Source organism: Macadamia integrifolia, chromosome 2, assembly GCF_013358625.1.
Source record: "Macadamia integrifolia cultivar HAES 741 chromosome 2, SCU_Mint_v3, whole genome shotgun sequence".
In the NCBI taxonomy this organism is placed as follows: Eukaryota; Viridiplantae; Streptophyta; class Magnoliopsida; order Proteales; family Proteaceae; genus Macadamia; species Macadamia integrifolia.
In genome coordinates, this window is record NC_056558.1 from 40,204,815 (window position 1) to 40,222,160 (window position 17,346).

The 17,346-nt window shown below is 37.1% G+C and overlaps 1 protein-coding gene across 2 annotated transcripts in view; it reads left to right on the top strand.

The window, feature by feature from the left end:
* LOC122058994 (probable histidine kinase 1) overlaps nt 1-17,053 on the top strand; it is a 35,912-nt gene extending 18,859 nt beyond the window's left edge. For both annotated transcript variants that reach the window (XM_042621708.1, XM_042621713.1), the window contains 5 exons: nt 578-957; nt 1,142-1,245; nt 12,526-13,320; nt 13,580-13,759; nt 16,164-17,053. In XM_042621708.1, the coding sequence (XP_042477642.1) occupies nt 578-957; nt 1,142-1,245; nt 12,526-13,320; nt 13,580-13,759; nt 16,164-16,289 (1,585 nt within the window). In that variant the 3' untranslated portion in view covers nt 16,290-17,053. The remainder of the gene's footprint in view (nt 1-577; nt 958-1,141; nt 1,246-12,525; nt 13,321-13,579; nt 13,760-16,163) is intronic.
* The last annotated feature ends 293 nt before the right edge of the window (nt 17,054-17,346 follow it).

Here is a 17,346-nt window from a genome sequence, read left to right on the forward strand (position 1 = left end):
TGCTTCAACCAAGGAGTGCATCTCAACAATATCGGTCATGTAATTCTCAACATCGGGTATATATTTCTAACAAAAATATATATAAGTTTCAGCTTTCTCATTTGTTCTTTTTGGGAACTCTTACTTTTTGAAAGGTTAGTAATGCAGTTGTTCATTAGTATGTGGATGATGCTCTATTATCTCAAGGAAAAATTAATGGGGAGACCTAATCTCAGAAGATCTTTAATTTTATCCTCTAGATTACAAAAAAGAGGGATACGAGTTCTATTACCGAACAAAATGTACTTTTCTTTGGAAAGAATATCCAGATGGAAATGTTTGATGCAAATTATGATCTAAAATGGTGCACTCCAAAATTTTGTTTGGTAGATTGATTCAAGTATTCAACTACAGTCTTACATCAGTAATTATCCCTACAGGTCTGACGGACAAAGAAAAAATAGTTGTTGCCTCTCTTTTATATGGATATAGCAAGAACAAATTTTAAATGAAGCTGTTGGAAATTATTAAGTTGATTCGTATGAGATTATGTACCTATTTTATTGGCTTCAAATTCTCTAGTTTCTTCTTTCTGCAGCAATGCAATCAAGTTCACCCATGAAGGGAAGGTTGGAATAAACCTTTATGTTATACCAAACCCATGTTTAGGCAATGGAGAAGGAAACCAGCAAAAGCTCAAGGCGGATCAGTCTGCAGTTTCAGCAAACAGACCAAAAGAAGAGGAACCTTCTTTTCCTTACCCTTCTTCACCATCTAAAAGCATCTGCAATGAGAAAAGTTCACACTGTCAGGAACATGGGGAAGGTCTTGACCAAACTGGTACCTTCAATGATGGGCCCAATACTATGTTTATGAAATCTGTCCCCACAGATTGGGATGTACAGAATCAACCTCACTTGCAAGAGACAACAGTATGGATACGATGCGATGTGCATGACACAGGGATTGGAATACCAGGTATGCTCTTTAAGGTTTGATGCTTGGCTTTAACAATATGTAGGTGCAGTGTATGCAGGATTGCAGGATCCCATCAATTCCTTTCCATCTTTCCTCTTATGTTACAGAGTGTCATTTCATCATTTTGTTTTTGTTAAATTCATGCTGACTACTTATTTGTTTTATTATTCTTTCTATATGACAGAAAAAGCATTACCTACTCTATTCAAAAAATACATGCAAGTCAGTGCAGACCATGCTCGAAAGTACGGTGGTACAGGACTTGGCCTTGCAATCTGCAAACAACTGGTAAACTTATATATATTTTTATTGTATTTCAATTTGTTGAGTTTTTTCGGGGAAATTCTTCTTGTTGCGGTTATGCCGGGAAAGAAAAGGATGGAGGAAAAGGAAATATGGAATGTAGATGCATTTATTTTAATAACCACGCTTAGGACAGTCCTGTGGGGGAAAAAAGAGCTTTAGATATCTATAAAAATATACCTTCTTTAATTCACTTTAAAAAACTCTAAATCAGTAAATCATTCATCATGTTTATTAATTTATTGTTGTATGAATATAGGTTGCTAGTTATTTCCTTAATATCATTTATTTGAAAACTTTTCTACTCGGAAAACTCAGACTAAAATTTGCTGCCATATTAATTTTGGAAGTTCCAAGACTTCTCTTCGTCACTTTATGTGTCTTTGTTGTTGGTATTACATTTTACCACCAACATTTTTAAGCTCCCTATGGCCCTAGTTTAGTAATGTGATAATTTCAGACCTAGAACAACCAACAATAACTCCTAGAAGATAAGAAGAAGAAGAAAATAGGGAGAAAATTAGTGCTACCAATTGGAGAGACTAGGGTTAACTTGGTAACTCCAATTGGTATTGGTTCTGTAATCAAACAAAATATCAGAACTACAAGTGTGGTCCTATAGCTAACATAACACACTTAAGACATGACAAAAATACTCCTGTGGTACTATTATTAATGTCTTAAATCTCCCCTTCAAGTTGGAGCATAAATATCACCCATGCCCAGCTAGAACATCCTTGAATAAACACATTTTTAAATAGTTCCTTAGTAAGAAAATCACCAAGTTGTTGATCAGATCTAACAAATGGAGTGGAGATCAACTTCCTCATCACAACATCACGAATAAAATGACAATTAATTTCAATATCCTTAGTCCTTGCATGGAAAACTGATTACTAGCAGTATATATGGTAGTCTGATTATCATAATATATGTCAATAGGGTTGTTAGTCGGAAAACTATGTCACACCCCACCCTTCTTTAGGCTCGGACATGTGACTAGGACGTTAACCGCCATCCTACAATACTGTCAGGATCTCTGAAGCAGTACCTTACCTTCACAATCCATAACAAGAATCAGACTAAATCAGATGAAATGGAATAAGTATTATAGAGAGATGTTCCTTGCACTGGGAATTCTAAAAGTGATAATATTATAACCATAAACACGTTTATCTCAAAGTGTAAATGTCAAGACATACATTATAGTTATCCACAATATAACATCAAAAAATACATCAAAATAATAACGGACAACACAGGCCTCAGTCACAGTGCACTGTAGGCACAGACATCACAAGCACAATCCATATCGTGCTTCTCAGTCTCTGGTGTCCACCAATTTCCACCGTAGTCAGCCATAGAAGAGGACGTGTCATTGCTCATAAGCACCACAGTACTTTCATCATCATCTAAAAAGAAACACGTATATGGTGTGAGCTCCACTAAGCCCAATAAGGGATGGGGTTCATGTAAGCAGACACAAATAGGCCATGATGCGAGTATGAAGCAATTCATTTTATTATTACCACCTAAAATACAATTATGTCGGGTTAATGTACAGTTAGGTACTTTGGAATGCCATCTACTTTGATGTTAACTCCAAGCTCAGATCTCTTCTCCATCGTACAGTCTCTATCTCCCTAAAGAACAGGCTCATTGTTACTTCATGGGGCCTCCCAGCTGGTGTTATTCCCTCCCTAGTGATTTTCCCTCTTTAGTTTTGCTTTTGGTGCAGTTCTTGTTAGAGCTCCCCTTTAGTTGTATTTTTCTTTTTGCTCGGTTTGCCGTTCCAGAAAGGTCCTACCCTTGTTTCCCCTCCCTCCCCTTTTTCCCCTTGTGTATACTTTTCACTCTTGGTAATGAATTAATTTATTCATTTAAAAAAAATCTACTGCAAAACATTAGGCAATATCCTTGGTGCCAGAATTCTCACATCGGTCACCTAGTGATAGAAATCACCCTCGGTCACCTAGCAAACCCTGATAACCCCATCTTGGGGGCCTTGACACCTTAATTACCATCGGCCATACCGGGCTAGTTTTTGTCTGCTGCAACGATCACATCTTACCGTGAAAGTGGCATCCCAAAAAATCTCATCAAACCTACCACAGTGGGTTACCAACACCTTACCCCTTATTGGCAAGGGGTCGTAACATAGGGAAGCTATACCTAACCACAATACTAGGCATGTCTTTCATAATGATACAAGTAGTAAGGGAAATATAGTACCAAAATTCCCATCGGCTATACTACATCCCATGTCCAAGCATATCTCTAGCATACATACCATTGGTATGGTATACATGGTACCAAAATTACCATTGGTCACACCGCTTAACCATATCCAAGTCTAGCTCTAATGCACATACGATACATAATGCAATCAATGTAAAGGGCACGATACTCGAATTCCACTTGGTTACACCGGATCCCACCCATTAGCAACATAATCACGTTCATAATAATAGTTCATATATAGCATTTTATGTGACTGAAAGTAAACCATACATAATGTTATAAATTTTAAGACACCTGAGTGCAATCACATACATTAGTTTTAGAATTTAAAACACTCCAAAAGAAAGTCAAACCACCACTCACCTTGCTTGTTGACCGAGTGAGGAAGTTCCCAAGAAAGTATGCCCGAAACTAGGCATCACTGAAGGTGATCTTCTCTGTCCTAGTTACAAGGGTAATCGGTGTCAAAACATGTCTAAGAAAGTCCCTAGAAGGTACCATAAAATCTCCAAAATCTGCCCAAATGACAGTTCGGTTTGGTCCACTGGTAGTTGTCATGGTAGATGTCTGTGCTACTGGTGGGTCCTACCGGCGAGATAAATAGAGGCTAATTAAGATCTTAGACTCCACAAGTTGATGGTCACCGGTGGATGTCTGTAGAACCGGTGGGTATCAACTAATGACATGGACAAAGGCTGAACTCCATCAGTCAATCCATATGTAGATGGGCACCGATTGGTAGTGGATTTACCATTGGCAGCCTAGAAAATGATGTACACTTTGGGGTTGAAGCACCTCGGGTCTTATTGTCGTGTTTTGTTCCATGGGATTTGTAGTGGGTTTCCCAATGTTCATTTAAGTCTGGCTGATCGTGTTTTCACCAAGCCAATTTGGAGCTACTTCAATTCTTCGAATGAAACCCTAAACCTATTTTTTAGCAAAATGCTTCCGGAGCTTAGGAAACTCATTTTAAGCCGGGGACCTCCCTTCTTCCTGCTTCTTCTCTCCTTTTTCTCCCTCTCCCACGATTTTAGGTTGTGAAATGAGCCCCAGGGCTCATCTCTTTCTATTTATAGTCAAAGCTCAACAAGTTATGTTTGCCTGCCCAGTGAGCCTTGCCCAATTGACTTAATCTGAATGTCGGGCCACGGGGAGTGTGAACTTAGCTGGTTTCCTGCTCTTTTTTCCTACACCTTGTATGGTTCCCTAGGGGCTTATGCATGGCTATTTGGTGGTGTTTCTACCATGCAAGCAAGTTCAAGTGGAGAGGTGTTTGGTCACTTACCACCAAGCCTTGGGAGGTTTGAATCCCCTCCAATTTGATCGGCATTGTTTGCACTAGCACAAGGGGGTCATTCCCTCCCTCCAAGCAGTAGATTGTTGCAATTCAGTAGTCATTGGTGCTAACACCCTCTGGTGCACGAAGGATTAAAGTATTGGTATTGGTCGCCGTATCAGCCGGTTAAATTTAAGATACGTATCGGAAGGTATTGTATTGTATTGTATCGGAGATATACTAAGATATGCTAAAGATCAAGAATTAAAGTATCAGTATCGATCACCATGTCGGTAGGCTAAATTTAAGATACGTATCGGAGGGTATCGTATTGGTAATGGAGATACTTTAAACCACATGCATCACCTATTATTAAATTTCAAATTAAACCGGATTTGGGCACGGGTGTAACAAACCAAGCTTTTGAAGAAAATATTTCAACCACATACAATTTAGCTGCAGGATGAGTCATAGTCCTATACTCAGCTTCAGCACTAGACCTCGCCATTGTAGTTTGTTTCTTACTCCTAGTGACAATATTACCACCAATAAGCGTACAATAACCAATGGAAGACATGTTATCACCTTCAGCACCAGCCCATGTAGCATCTGAATAACCAACAGGATCTACATATCTACAAGGATTATAAATAAGACCTTTCCCTGGAGCCCTCTTAAGACACAAAATAATGCGACACTCGATCTCCAAATGAACCTGCTTAGGTGATTCATTAAACTAACTTATAACACTCACTTTAAAAGATATGTTTGGTCTAATCATGGTGAGATAAATAAGTTCACCGACCATGCATTGATATTGATGCTTATCTGCAAATTCCTTGCCATCACAAGTCACAAGCTTCTTATGAGGATCCATGGCAGTTTCAACAGGTTTGGAGACTAACATATCAATCTCAGATAGTTAATCAAGAAGATACTTACTTTGAGAAATACTAATACCCTTTTTACTTCAAACAACGTTAACACCCAGAAAATACTAAAGAGCACCTAAATCCTTCATCTGAAAATCTTATTGAAATAAACTTTGAAATTTTCAATTCTAGACAAATCATTACGAGAAATAATAATATCGTCAACATAAAACACAAAGACAATCACTTTGGAATCCTGATGACTAATGAATATGAAGTGATAAAAGTGGCACTGTGCAAAACCATAACCATGGACAATTTTGTTAAACTTGTCAAACCAAACTTGTGGAGACTGTTTTAAACCATAGATCGCCTTGTGAAGCCTGCACACTTTCCTTTCATCCTCCCCCCTGAGCAACATACCTAAGAGATTGCTCCATATAGACATCCTCCAAAAAATCACCATACATAAAAGCATTCTTTATGTCTAGATGATACAAGGGTGAATTAAGATTAATAGCCAATGAGATAAGAACATGCACATGCAACAAGAGGAAATGTTTCAAAATAGTTAACAAAGCGAGCTTTAAGCCATTCAATAGAACCATTAGGGTGATAATAGAATACACTCAATGACACTTAAAAATCTTTACCTGGAGCTAGTTCAATCAGAGTTCTTGTTTGACAACTTAGCAGAGCATTCATTTCCACATCCACAGTTGATTTCCACCAAGGATGAGATAATGCCCTTTGACAAGATTTTGGTAGAACGTCCAGATAAGGATAAAGCAAAGTCATGATAGTAGATGGAAGATGTGAGATAGAAATATATGGTCAATATGATAAGTGATCAAAGAATATTTAACTCATGAGTGAATACATTTGCAAAGTGCAACTGGTAAGTCAATAGCTGTGGATGACGGAGCAAGACTTGCAAAAATGTATCATTCAATGTGACAGGCAGTAGAGAAGGGGCAGCAGCATGCCAACCTCCGGAGTAGACATCTTAAGACGACATTGATAAACTTTCAGTGGTTGTGACAAAGATGAAGATTCTATAAGAGGAAGCAACATAGGGATAGGTGGAGAATTTATAGGATTAGGTTGCAAAACACGACTCTTAGCAGAGAAACAAGGAGTACCTGCAAAAAAGGTAACACCAGCACAACTGTTAGCAGAAATAAGGAGTATACAAGAAAGACACTTTTGACAATTCTAGGAGAGAATTTATCAATGTCCAGGGCTTAAATTATGAAAAAAACAGGTAAAACAAAAAACTCGGGATCGCAAAAGAAATCATACAGAGTTAGGAAAGACAACAAACATGGGAAACCGATTTTAAAGAACATATGATGATACCCGGTGAATCAAATAGCAGGCAATCAAAATAGCATCTCCCCCAAAAAATTCTTAGGAACATTATAATGAAATACAAATGAACAATCAATCTCTTGCAAATGCCATTCAAATACAACATTCTGTTGAGATGTGTAGGACAGGTAGTATGATAGATAATACCATGCTCATAACAAAAGGGTGAAATTTCATGTTGAGTGTATTTAAGAGCATTATCATAACAAAAATAAATAAATAAATAAATAAAAGAAACACTGAATTGAGTTTTATTTCATTATAAATTCCTTGAAGACAGACAAACATTGTGAACATCTTTCAATAAATACGAGTAAATTAAATAAGAATGATTATCTACAAAAAAAAAAAAAAGACTGCCTTTTGACACAACACAGACATTTGGTCGTAGGACGATCGGCTCCTTTTGTCTTCCTGCTTGCATGTGCAAGGGCCAGGTTGCGTAATCGGCATCTCCTCGTACTGACTGCGCCATACATAAAGGGGGGCTGCTTTCCAGTTTCTGAAGATTTGGTAGCATTGGGTGGGACCCGCCTGTTCTTTTGGCGGGTTTCCGCCCCATAGCCAAATGAGCCAAAGAAAATAACGACGAATTCCTAATTATGTCACGAGAAGGAAACATTGCACAATGATGCTTGCCCAACTCAAAAGCTTTGCATTCACTACGAGAAGCAGACATGCAACTAGGAATCATTTGTGAGGCTTGGAGAGAGAAACATGCCCTAACAGATAATGCGAAGAAGGGAAAGAGGAAAAAGTGGATATAGTAGACGAAACATCATCAAGATAGTAGAAATCATCCTTCTTACATCCTCCACCAATCACCTTGCTTGTCTGCAGATCCTGAAATACATAATATGAAGGTTAAAATTATAACAAAACAGATTAAAGATTTTGTAATTTGACTTATGAAAAGAAGATTTAAAGGTAACTGAGGCATATGGAGTTAGAAGACAAGGGTAAAGATGAAGTAGGAGAGACAGTACCATGACTAGATATAGGAATAGAAGTACAATTAGTGGGAATAACTCAAGATGGATGACTACATTTATAGAAGGAGAGTTCATTTAACTTTCTAGTTATATGAGAAGTAGCACCAGAATCAATAACTCAAGAAGTAAGAGACAAAGAGGCAAGTAGTGCTGCAGTACCTGTATGGGCTAAATTAGTATTGGATGAGGAGGTGGATGACTCAACCTGCTAGACATGTTTTAGTAACTAAGTGACCTAATCATCTCAAGACACGGATTCATATTGACCACCTCCAAATGAAGAAGCACAATTTTTGTCATTTGATGACACCACATCACAATTCCCGTCACTGAAGTATTAACTTGTTATTGTGCCCACTAAGGTTTGTCATATTTAATCCAACGCCTGGCAATTGTTGATTGACCTTGCCATAGTCAGTTTGTTATCCTCTAACTCCACCAGTTCCACGTCCACGACCTCCTCCTGACCCACACCCTTTCTTAGGAAAAGCAGAATCATAACCACGACCGTCTGCAACAAAGGCGGAGTTTTCCCTATAAGAGGAAGACGAATCATTCTTTGTGAGAGAGGGTGATAAAATATGTTGAATATAACAGAAGGCTTCATTCATAGAGGGATCAGTTTCACCTCCAAATATTTGGCCTATAATAGGTTGTAGATCAGGATTCATATCAGATGTAAACTAAGTTATTTGAAACCTTGCACGATATGTTTTCAACAAATCTACGTAAGTGGTGAGAGGCTGATTGACATTAAGTTCTTCCCATATGCTCTTTGAGAGTACTGTAGTATTCACCTACAAACTAATCACCTTGCTTGAAGGAGAAGATTTTCTCATAAAGGTCATGCACACAGGACATTTTCCTTGAGAAACACATTCTCTCAAATCATCCTATACCCCTTTGGCAGTAGTATGATACATAACTTTTGCAGTGATTAATATACTATTCTACAGCTGCACAAGAAGAGTATCATTCTCACATATCCACTCCTTGTAATCTTTGGAGTCAGCAGGAGGGGGTGCTAACATCAAGTATTCTAATTTTCTCTTGGCATTAATGTATACCTTTACAGCTTATGCCCATAAAAGAGAGTTGGATGAGCACTAAGCTTAATAGCACTAATTTGGACATTCACACGGTCCAGAGAAGACTTTGAATCAACCATTGAGTATATAACAACAGCCCAAAAAATTTTTGACGAATAGCAGCAATAAATAATAGATTCAACCAATGACCAGTGAGAGATCTCAACTGTTATTGCAGGTGACTGAACAACACAATGAGTCAAAACTGCAAGCAATACACCCAAACAGAAATAGAAGATATAAGATATCAACCAAAACCTTACTTCACATCAGCAACAAGATACTAGAACCAACTATTAACTAGTTTTAGAGGTCACGAATATAACCGCAAGTGATCAATAACCGCAATAAGACAACCACATGCAATATATGAAATCAGCAGTAGGAGAAATACAATATCAACCAATTCACAGTTCAGATCAAATAAAGAATTAGGTCTAGTAGAGGACTGGTATATAAGTATATTAGATCCAAACCCCAAAAGTGTAGGGTAATCCAGTGGTTGGATGACTGGCCACAATAGCTGATCAGAAATAGAAACTTAACTGTCAAGAACAACCAAACCACTTATCTGATCAGTACAAAATTTAAATCAATGGAAGAGCCTTGCCCATAGGTATAAACCCTAATTCAATGGTTGGATAGGGAGAGATGTCCAATCACCAGTTGCAGCTAAAAGAGGAGAAAACAGCAGAGCCAGAAGGTGTATTTGCCTACAATATGTGACATAAACTGCAACAGCCATGTAGATCATCATGCACAGGGTAGGTATATGCAGGTATCAATCTTTATAACGATAAGAAACTAATGCACTGCTAATCTCGAACTAGTGAAGTCCAGTGGGGAGATCAGCTTGTGACAGAATTCCAGGTATAGAGACAACTCTGATATGCATGGAATTCCGGCCGAATGGTCTAGTTGTCAAGGAGAACAAGTGTTTATTTATGTTGATCTAATGGTCTGATTTGAAGATGTGGGGTAGTCTCAAAATTAGTTAGTAACCAAAATAGAAGCTCAGATTTAACCGATAGAAAATAAAAACCAGAATTTAGAAAGTAAGAACTTGAAATATCAACAAGTTACTAAAGTAGTAAGATTCTGAAAATAGAAACTTAGATTAAGTAACTACAGAAAAAATAGCAACTAGTGTGAGAAATAGCAAGTGGAACCACAACTGAAAGTAAGGAAATGAAATAACAACTAAGGAACAATAATGTAGTACTATATAATTAATGTAGTACTATATTTGAGAGAATCAAAATAGTATCCAGTTGACAAGGAACTATACTCAAAGGATGGTCCAGATGCAAATAATGAAGATTAGGAGTGAAATAAGACAGCAACTATGGAGGAAGAACAAAACAATAACCATGAGGGGAAAAACAGTAATTTTCAGCCCAAATGGAAGCAAAACAGTAACTATTTGAACACAAACAATAACATTCTCCGGATCTTGAGAAGGAAGGGCAGAATTGGTATTTTGCAAATATCTCAAGATCAAGCCATCAGAAAGGGCCCAAATTTGAATCTATCTCCAAATTAGGGTTCTTGAATGCCTGGTCACAATTTGAGTTCGATCGGATGGCTGAATTTATTAATAAAAAAAAAAACGTTTGACATCCGAACTTGTAGAAGACTTGAAGAAATTCAAGGAAAAGTTGAAGAATAATACTTACTTGTTGGATGAATAAGATGATGAAAGAATAATGATTGAGATGGGATGGTGGGCTGGCTATCTCAGCCTAGGTCTCTCACCCACAACTATCTCAACTGTTGAAGAATTTTTTTTCAGAATTTTGAGAGCACAAAGCTGCAATTTCATTAATAAATTCGTGATCAATGTTGTAGCCCCGTACAAACTTATATAGAAGACTCAAAACAGACTCAAACACTAAAAAGGAAAGGCCTAACCCAATCCTTAGCTAATTGGAAAACCTAAACTGACTAGGGAATGAAAGAATAAAGAAAATAGCTCAAAACAAGACTCTAACTAAACTAATGATTTAAATCTCGTTTCCCTACTTTGTACCCATATTTTAGGCTCATTAAAGTGACCCATTACAAAGAAAACCCGTGGGATTAAAGGCCCAACATGTACATAACCAAACCCAAGACTTATTTGCAATAAAATAAGCCCATTAAGTGACTTATCTACATCAAACAAAGTAAGATGAGAGTATGAGAAAGAAACTAGAAGAAAATTTCAACTAAGCCATGAAATTAAAATAGAAAGAAGAATAAGGAAGAAGATTATGGACTAGGCCACTCACCTAGAACTTGACTAGTATCTCACTAGGCCAGCTTGGCATCCCACCAAGGGCTTCACTGCATCTCACACAACAGAGTTTTAAATCTCATAGAAATCTGCAAAGCATAAGTACAAATTATTCAAATCCGTCATATTTGGTCTTATATTATTGGCCCGTCACAAGAAAAAATTAAAAATACTAAATCTCATAGTCCATATAACTCATTGGGAACTCAAGATTAAACCTGCTGTTCCATTCTTGATCCAGTCTGACCAAATTGATAGCCTGGTTTGCTACTGCCTCCTTGTTCTGCATCAGAAACCCTAGTTTTGCATATCCTATCAACTAGGATTTCATACAAAAATAAAACTGTACTGTGGATGTACAATTATGTACTGTGGGTATACAATTATGTGTACCACAATAGGAGGAATCTCCCTATCATGTCTGGTTAGTTTTGTTAAGTTAGCTTTGTTAGTTGCCTAGTTAGATTAGATTGTTATTTCCTATTATAGCCCGAAGTTTAAAAGTGGTTTATTTGTAGGCTTTCTAGCTGGTCAAAACAACTTCTGGAATTGAGTTTGCATTTTTTTTTGGACCATTCATTTCTGTAATTCAGGCCTCGAGTCTGGTTTATTTTATTCTTTATGGTCTTAAAATTGTTTTTGTTACTTGCAAACTTTGCTTACATTCTTACAATGTGACTTTATGGGACCATCTGTTGTTGTTCAAAGAATTGTCGAGTTATGCATTGTCTTTCAGACTGGTTGAGTTTACAGAAAAAAATAATCTAACAGTCTTGAGTAGCTGTAGGCTCATCTATTAAACTGTCGTCAGTGATTTCTTTATACAGAAAACCATAATTTCGAGTTGTAGACTTGCGGTTATGGTTTCAAGGATTGGGATCGGATCAGCGGTCACTGATCCAGCCGGTACTGGCTGATACCTGTGGAACTCAATCAGCGATTGTGACGGATCAGCTGATCTGGATTGGGATCGGTGGCCACTGATCTGTTCTCCTATACCGTTCATTAAATCCTTGTTTGCGGTTATGGGAAAAAAAGAATAGATAAGTACATTCTAATTCTTATTCAATGCAAGTTTAGTCTACATTTTTTTATTGTAGAGATAGAGTAACAGTAAATAACTTGTGCAATTTGTGTGCATTTGAGATAGGTGGAGCTGATGGGTGGTCAACTTAGTGTCACCAGCCAAGAGCACCATGGCTCTACATTTACATTTGTACTACCTTACAAGGTTTCACTGAAGCAGGAGCATCCGGGAGATGTAGATGAAGTGTCAGATATGGATGATCATGAAGTTGTTTCTGACGGAAACAATGATGAGATGAATTCTGGATTTTTCGTCTTTCAACCACGCACATTGGGCTCTCTTTTTTCATCTACTGGTTCTAAAAGAGCTCAAAAATGTTCGCTGATTAATTTTTTGTCAGAGGATTCTTACTCATTCCCTTCTGATAATGGGACATCAAGAGAAACAGCTTCACTTGAGGATGCTCGTTCGATGGCTGATGCTGCAGAGACATTCTGTAGTCCTGAAAGTTCATCAAGGCAGGACCTGGAACCTGATTACAGAAAAGCTAATTGTAAAGGGAAGAAAAACCAAGCTGATGCAAAAGGCCAATTTCAGAGTTCTGGAATGGTTTCCCCGTGTTTTGCAAAGACATGCAAAGAAGTAAGTGAAACTGAAGCAGCAAGCAAGTTGAAAGATACATCTAGGAGGCAGGATCATGAGAAATCTGACAGAAGCTTTCAGAGTATAAACAGCTATAGTGAAGAACCACCCGGATCCACAAGGAAACCCAAAATCCTTCTTGTGGAAGATAACAAAATTAATGTAATGGTCACACGGTCAATGATGAAGCAGTTAGGTCATAGTTTAGATGTTGTGAATAATGGAGTAGAAGCAGTTCATGCAGTTCAATGTCACAGATATGATCTCATTTTGATGGTAATTTTTTAACCAGCTAGCTTTTTCTGAGATATTATATATTCATTTTGATACATGTACAATGTTACTGGTTTTTCTGGGTGCCTGATATTGTCAGTGAGATTTAGATTGTCACCTTGTGCCTTCTGGTGTATTAACTTATAATTTTTTAGCAAAAGCTCCTAAATAAGTGCCGGAAACACAAGAAATATGAAAAATAATTCTGAAGGATTGTTGGAGACATTGTTATGAGTTTTGAAAACCTTAATTTACTGTGTAGGACGTCTGCATGCCAGTAATGGATGGTCTTCAAACCACAAGGTTGATTCGCTCATTTGAGGAAACTGGCAATTGGGATGCTGCTGCACAGGCTGGGATTGAGAAACCTGTTCCCTCTTCGGATTCATTGTTACATGGACCAGGTGCGGTGACATTTCCAAGGAGGATCCCCATCATTGCGGTAAGCACTAAACAGTTAAAGCTCATCACAGTCAGGACATTTAGAATTTAATAATTTTAAATGGAAGTTAGTTACTGATCTCTCTGTTGGTTTCGAATTTTTCTAAATATATTTCATATGAAATGCGTCAGCTGTATTTGTTTGTATACTAGTAAGGACTAAGGATATAGGAGTGCACTAGAAGAAGCTATCCTCATCACTTTGCATAGGGGTAATTTAGTCCATCATTTTATTGGTCCTAGAAAGTAGATCTTGTAACTGAAGCATTTGTAGTATTCGGTTTTTTTTTTTTTTTTTTTTTTTTAAATCCTCATATTAGTATATATTAACCCTAATATTTTTTGTGCATTAAGCTGATGTTATGTGCTATTCTCAGTCGGCCAAATTAGGTCTATATCGCTGCATGTGTATCGTGTAAATGTTAAAGGAATGGAAATTTATAAATTCTCTCATTCCTATCCCAAAAATATGCAGGTGTAATTGAAGAGAATATTAGAAATGATCAAAAGTCAAAACAAATTAGGTCCATGGATGGGACTTGGGATGCATAAATGTTAATTTGTATCATATGAAACCCTACCTGGTTGTATTATTTTTTATTAGGTCACGAAGCCTTTATCCACAGGAAGCTATAGAAAAGACAGAATGACAATATCCAAGTTCACCAATTTATTGGAGCATTTCTAACACTCCACCTTACTGGAATATCTATGATTTTGAACCTTTCTCAGGGAACATTTGACATTCCAAACAATATCTCTCAGGTTTCAATATCGTATATAATAGCCAGTTATTAGACATTCGAAACAATCTATCTTAGGTTGCCCTACTTTCGGTTAATACCGTAAGCACCCTTGTTTCATCTTTTCTTTCTGCATCTAGAGTCAGCCATTAGAGGGCGGGCCTCGGTGCATTGGCAAGGTTGCTCCATTGCGAGCTAGTGGTCGCGGTTTCGAGTTGGGAAACAGCCTCTCCACGAAGCGAGGGTAAGGCTGTTTACATTATGACACTTCCCCTGGCCCCGCAGTGGCAGGAGCCTCGTACTGGATACACCCTTTTTAGTCAGCCATTAGTACATCATAACATATAATCCTATAATGTTCAATTTCTGCATAATGATTGTTTCAACTTTCAATAATCTAAGTAACCGTAGTTCAGAGGATGTGCAATCAACATGTGATCAGGGGCTACTTTAGAAAAGAGGAAAATATTTCTTCCTATCATAACTGAATAGCATTTAAAACTTGGAACGATCTTTTAACATGAACATTGTCTGGTGATATAATGGGATGGGCCTCAAAGGTTTGTAGTTAGCCAAAGATGATTGGGATGTCCCAGCATGGTGCCTATGTAGTGTTTGATATGTATTGAGACAATGCATGGTGTGGATCCCACTCTGTGATCCACCACATCCAATAAAGGTGTGGATGCCACTGTAAAGTGGGATATTAGTGTGTTGCCTTCATAGTGAAAATGAAAATCAAATCAGCATTCCTCCTTTGTCAAAATATATAGTTTAAAGGAGGTGAATGTTGCCAAAACTCAGTAATTCCTAGGTTATTTAATAAAATCAAAAAGGAAAAATAGTATTGTTTCCTTTCCATGCATGAAATTTTAAATAATTAGACTTTTATTAGATAAGCATTAGCATGAGCACAATACCATATTGAAATACTAGCACCAATTTAAGCCTTTATACAATCTTATATTAGTTGAGGTTTCTTGCACCTTCAATCAAAACTAGTGTTTATGTTACCAGAATCTGAGTGGATGTGTTATTCCTGGTGATGATTATATAAATATTCTAGGATTTTTTCGTTTCATATTCCCCCAACAATGTTGCAATTTTTAATCTCTCTTTGTTGTACTTTTCAAAATTTCATATTGTTACTGATAAATAAATAGTTATAGAAATCTCAGACTTACTGTTAATCATAACAACCTATAATTTGTTTGTTGACTCTCTCTCTCTCTCTCTCTCTCTCTCTCTCTCTCTCTCTCTCTCTTTGCATGTGTTATGTTAGTGTGTCTCTTTAATGTTGTCTTATATCCAATAAATTCCAAAGTAATTAAATATTTTAACATAACTATAGCTTTATTGTATATTTGTTGAAGAATAGGCAACATAATTATAGCTTTATTGTATATTTGTTGAAGAATAGGCAACATAACTATAGCTTTATTGTATATTTGTTGAAGAATAGGCACACGCGCGCACACACACACACACACAGAGGCAGAGAGAGAGAGGGAGAGTGGAACCTAAGCATTTTGTTTTGGTGATGTTCACATGACTTGTTTCATTTTGTTACTTCCAAAATGATGAATTGGTTCCATTATTTTTCTTAATTCATATTCATACATGCATTTCGCATTGACAAACAATTGGTTGGTCAAAGTGCAGATGACAGCAAATGCTTTGGCGGAGAGCTCAGAAGAGTGCCTTGCAAATGGTATGGACTCATTTGTATCCAAGCCTGTCACCTTTCAAAAGTTGAAAGAATGTCTTCAACAATATTTACATTCTTAAATCCTGTAAATATAAATCATGTGCAAAAAAAAAAAAAAAAAGGTGAATGTAGTCTAGGAAGGTTTTGTAATCAGTGTATTATGCCCCTTTTTCTGCCAATTAGTATCTTCTCTTAAATAGTTCTAGTCATTATTCTATTCTTTCTGGGAGCTGCCTCATCTCTTATGGTTTTCTGGAAAACTTCCAATCTCAAAGAAATGCAAGAATAACAGGCAAGTGACTATGAAACTAAATTGGCAATTGGTAAATTATACTGAGGCAAAAGCTATCATCAATTGCCTATATCACAGACCAGTCCCTTTGATGAGGCCAACTATCTTGCCATTTGATTGCTAGTTGCTTCACTTTCTTGTGCTTTCACACACTTTCTTTAGTGGTAAAAATCAATCTCTAACATTATTAGTAAGCTTGCCTTTAGTGTTTCAATTCACCACATTTGGTGGAAAAGAAATAAGAGACGATGGACCTTCGAGTCATGTACTATAGAACAAATTTCGGAAGCCATTTCTTTTGACATTAGAAACAAATTTCTTCCAAACCATTCGGCGATCCCAAATACATTAAGAAATAGGCATCATACTTTAAATTGGTACCTACTTCTAATTTCTCCCTCCCCCATGTTTTTTTATGTATCAATCATTTATTTATGTTTCTTCCCTCCCCTGGCTTTTTGTGTATCATCTTTTTAGTGATATTTGCCTCCATTGTAGCTTTTGGACTTCGGCTTTGTACTCTGTTTTTTCATTTAATTAAATTTTCATTCACCAAAAAAAAAATCTTGTGAATCCCCAACCCCAGAATGTAAAGGAACCCACTAACATTTGCAAACCAACTAAATCCATAGCAAATAACTCAACCCGTGCAGTTTGAAGTGAACTAGTCACAGTATGAACAAAATGAGTACATTGTCTTTGTTTCTCCCTTGCCTTTCTTCTCTTTTAACACCAAATCAGAATAATTATCTCTCTTTCTTTTGGACTTGAGAGAAGATTTATTAGTGTAGTAACCAAACTGTTCGCAAAGATCTCCTAACTTCTTTTTGTCAGTCATTCTCTCT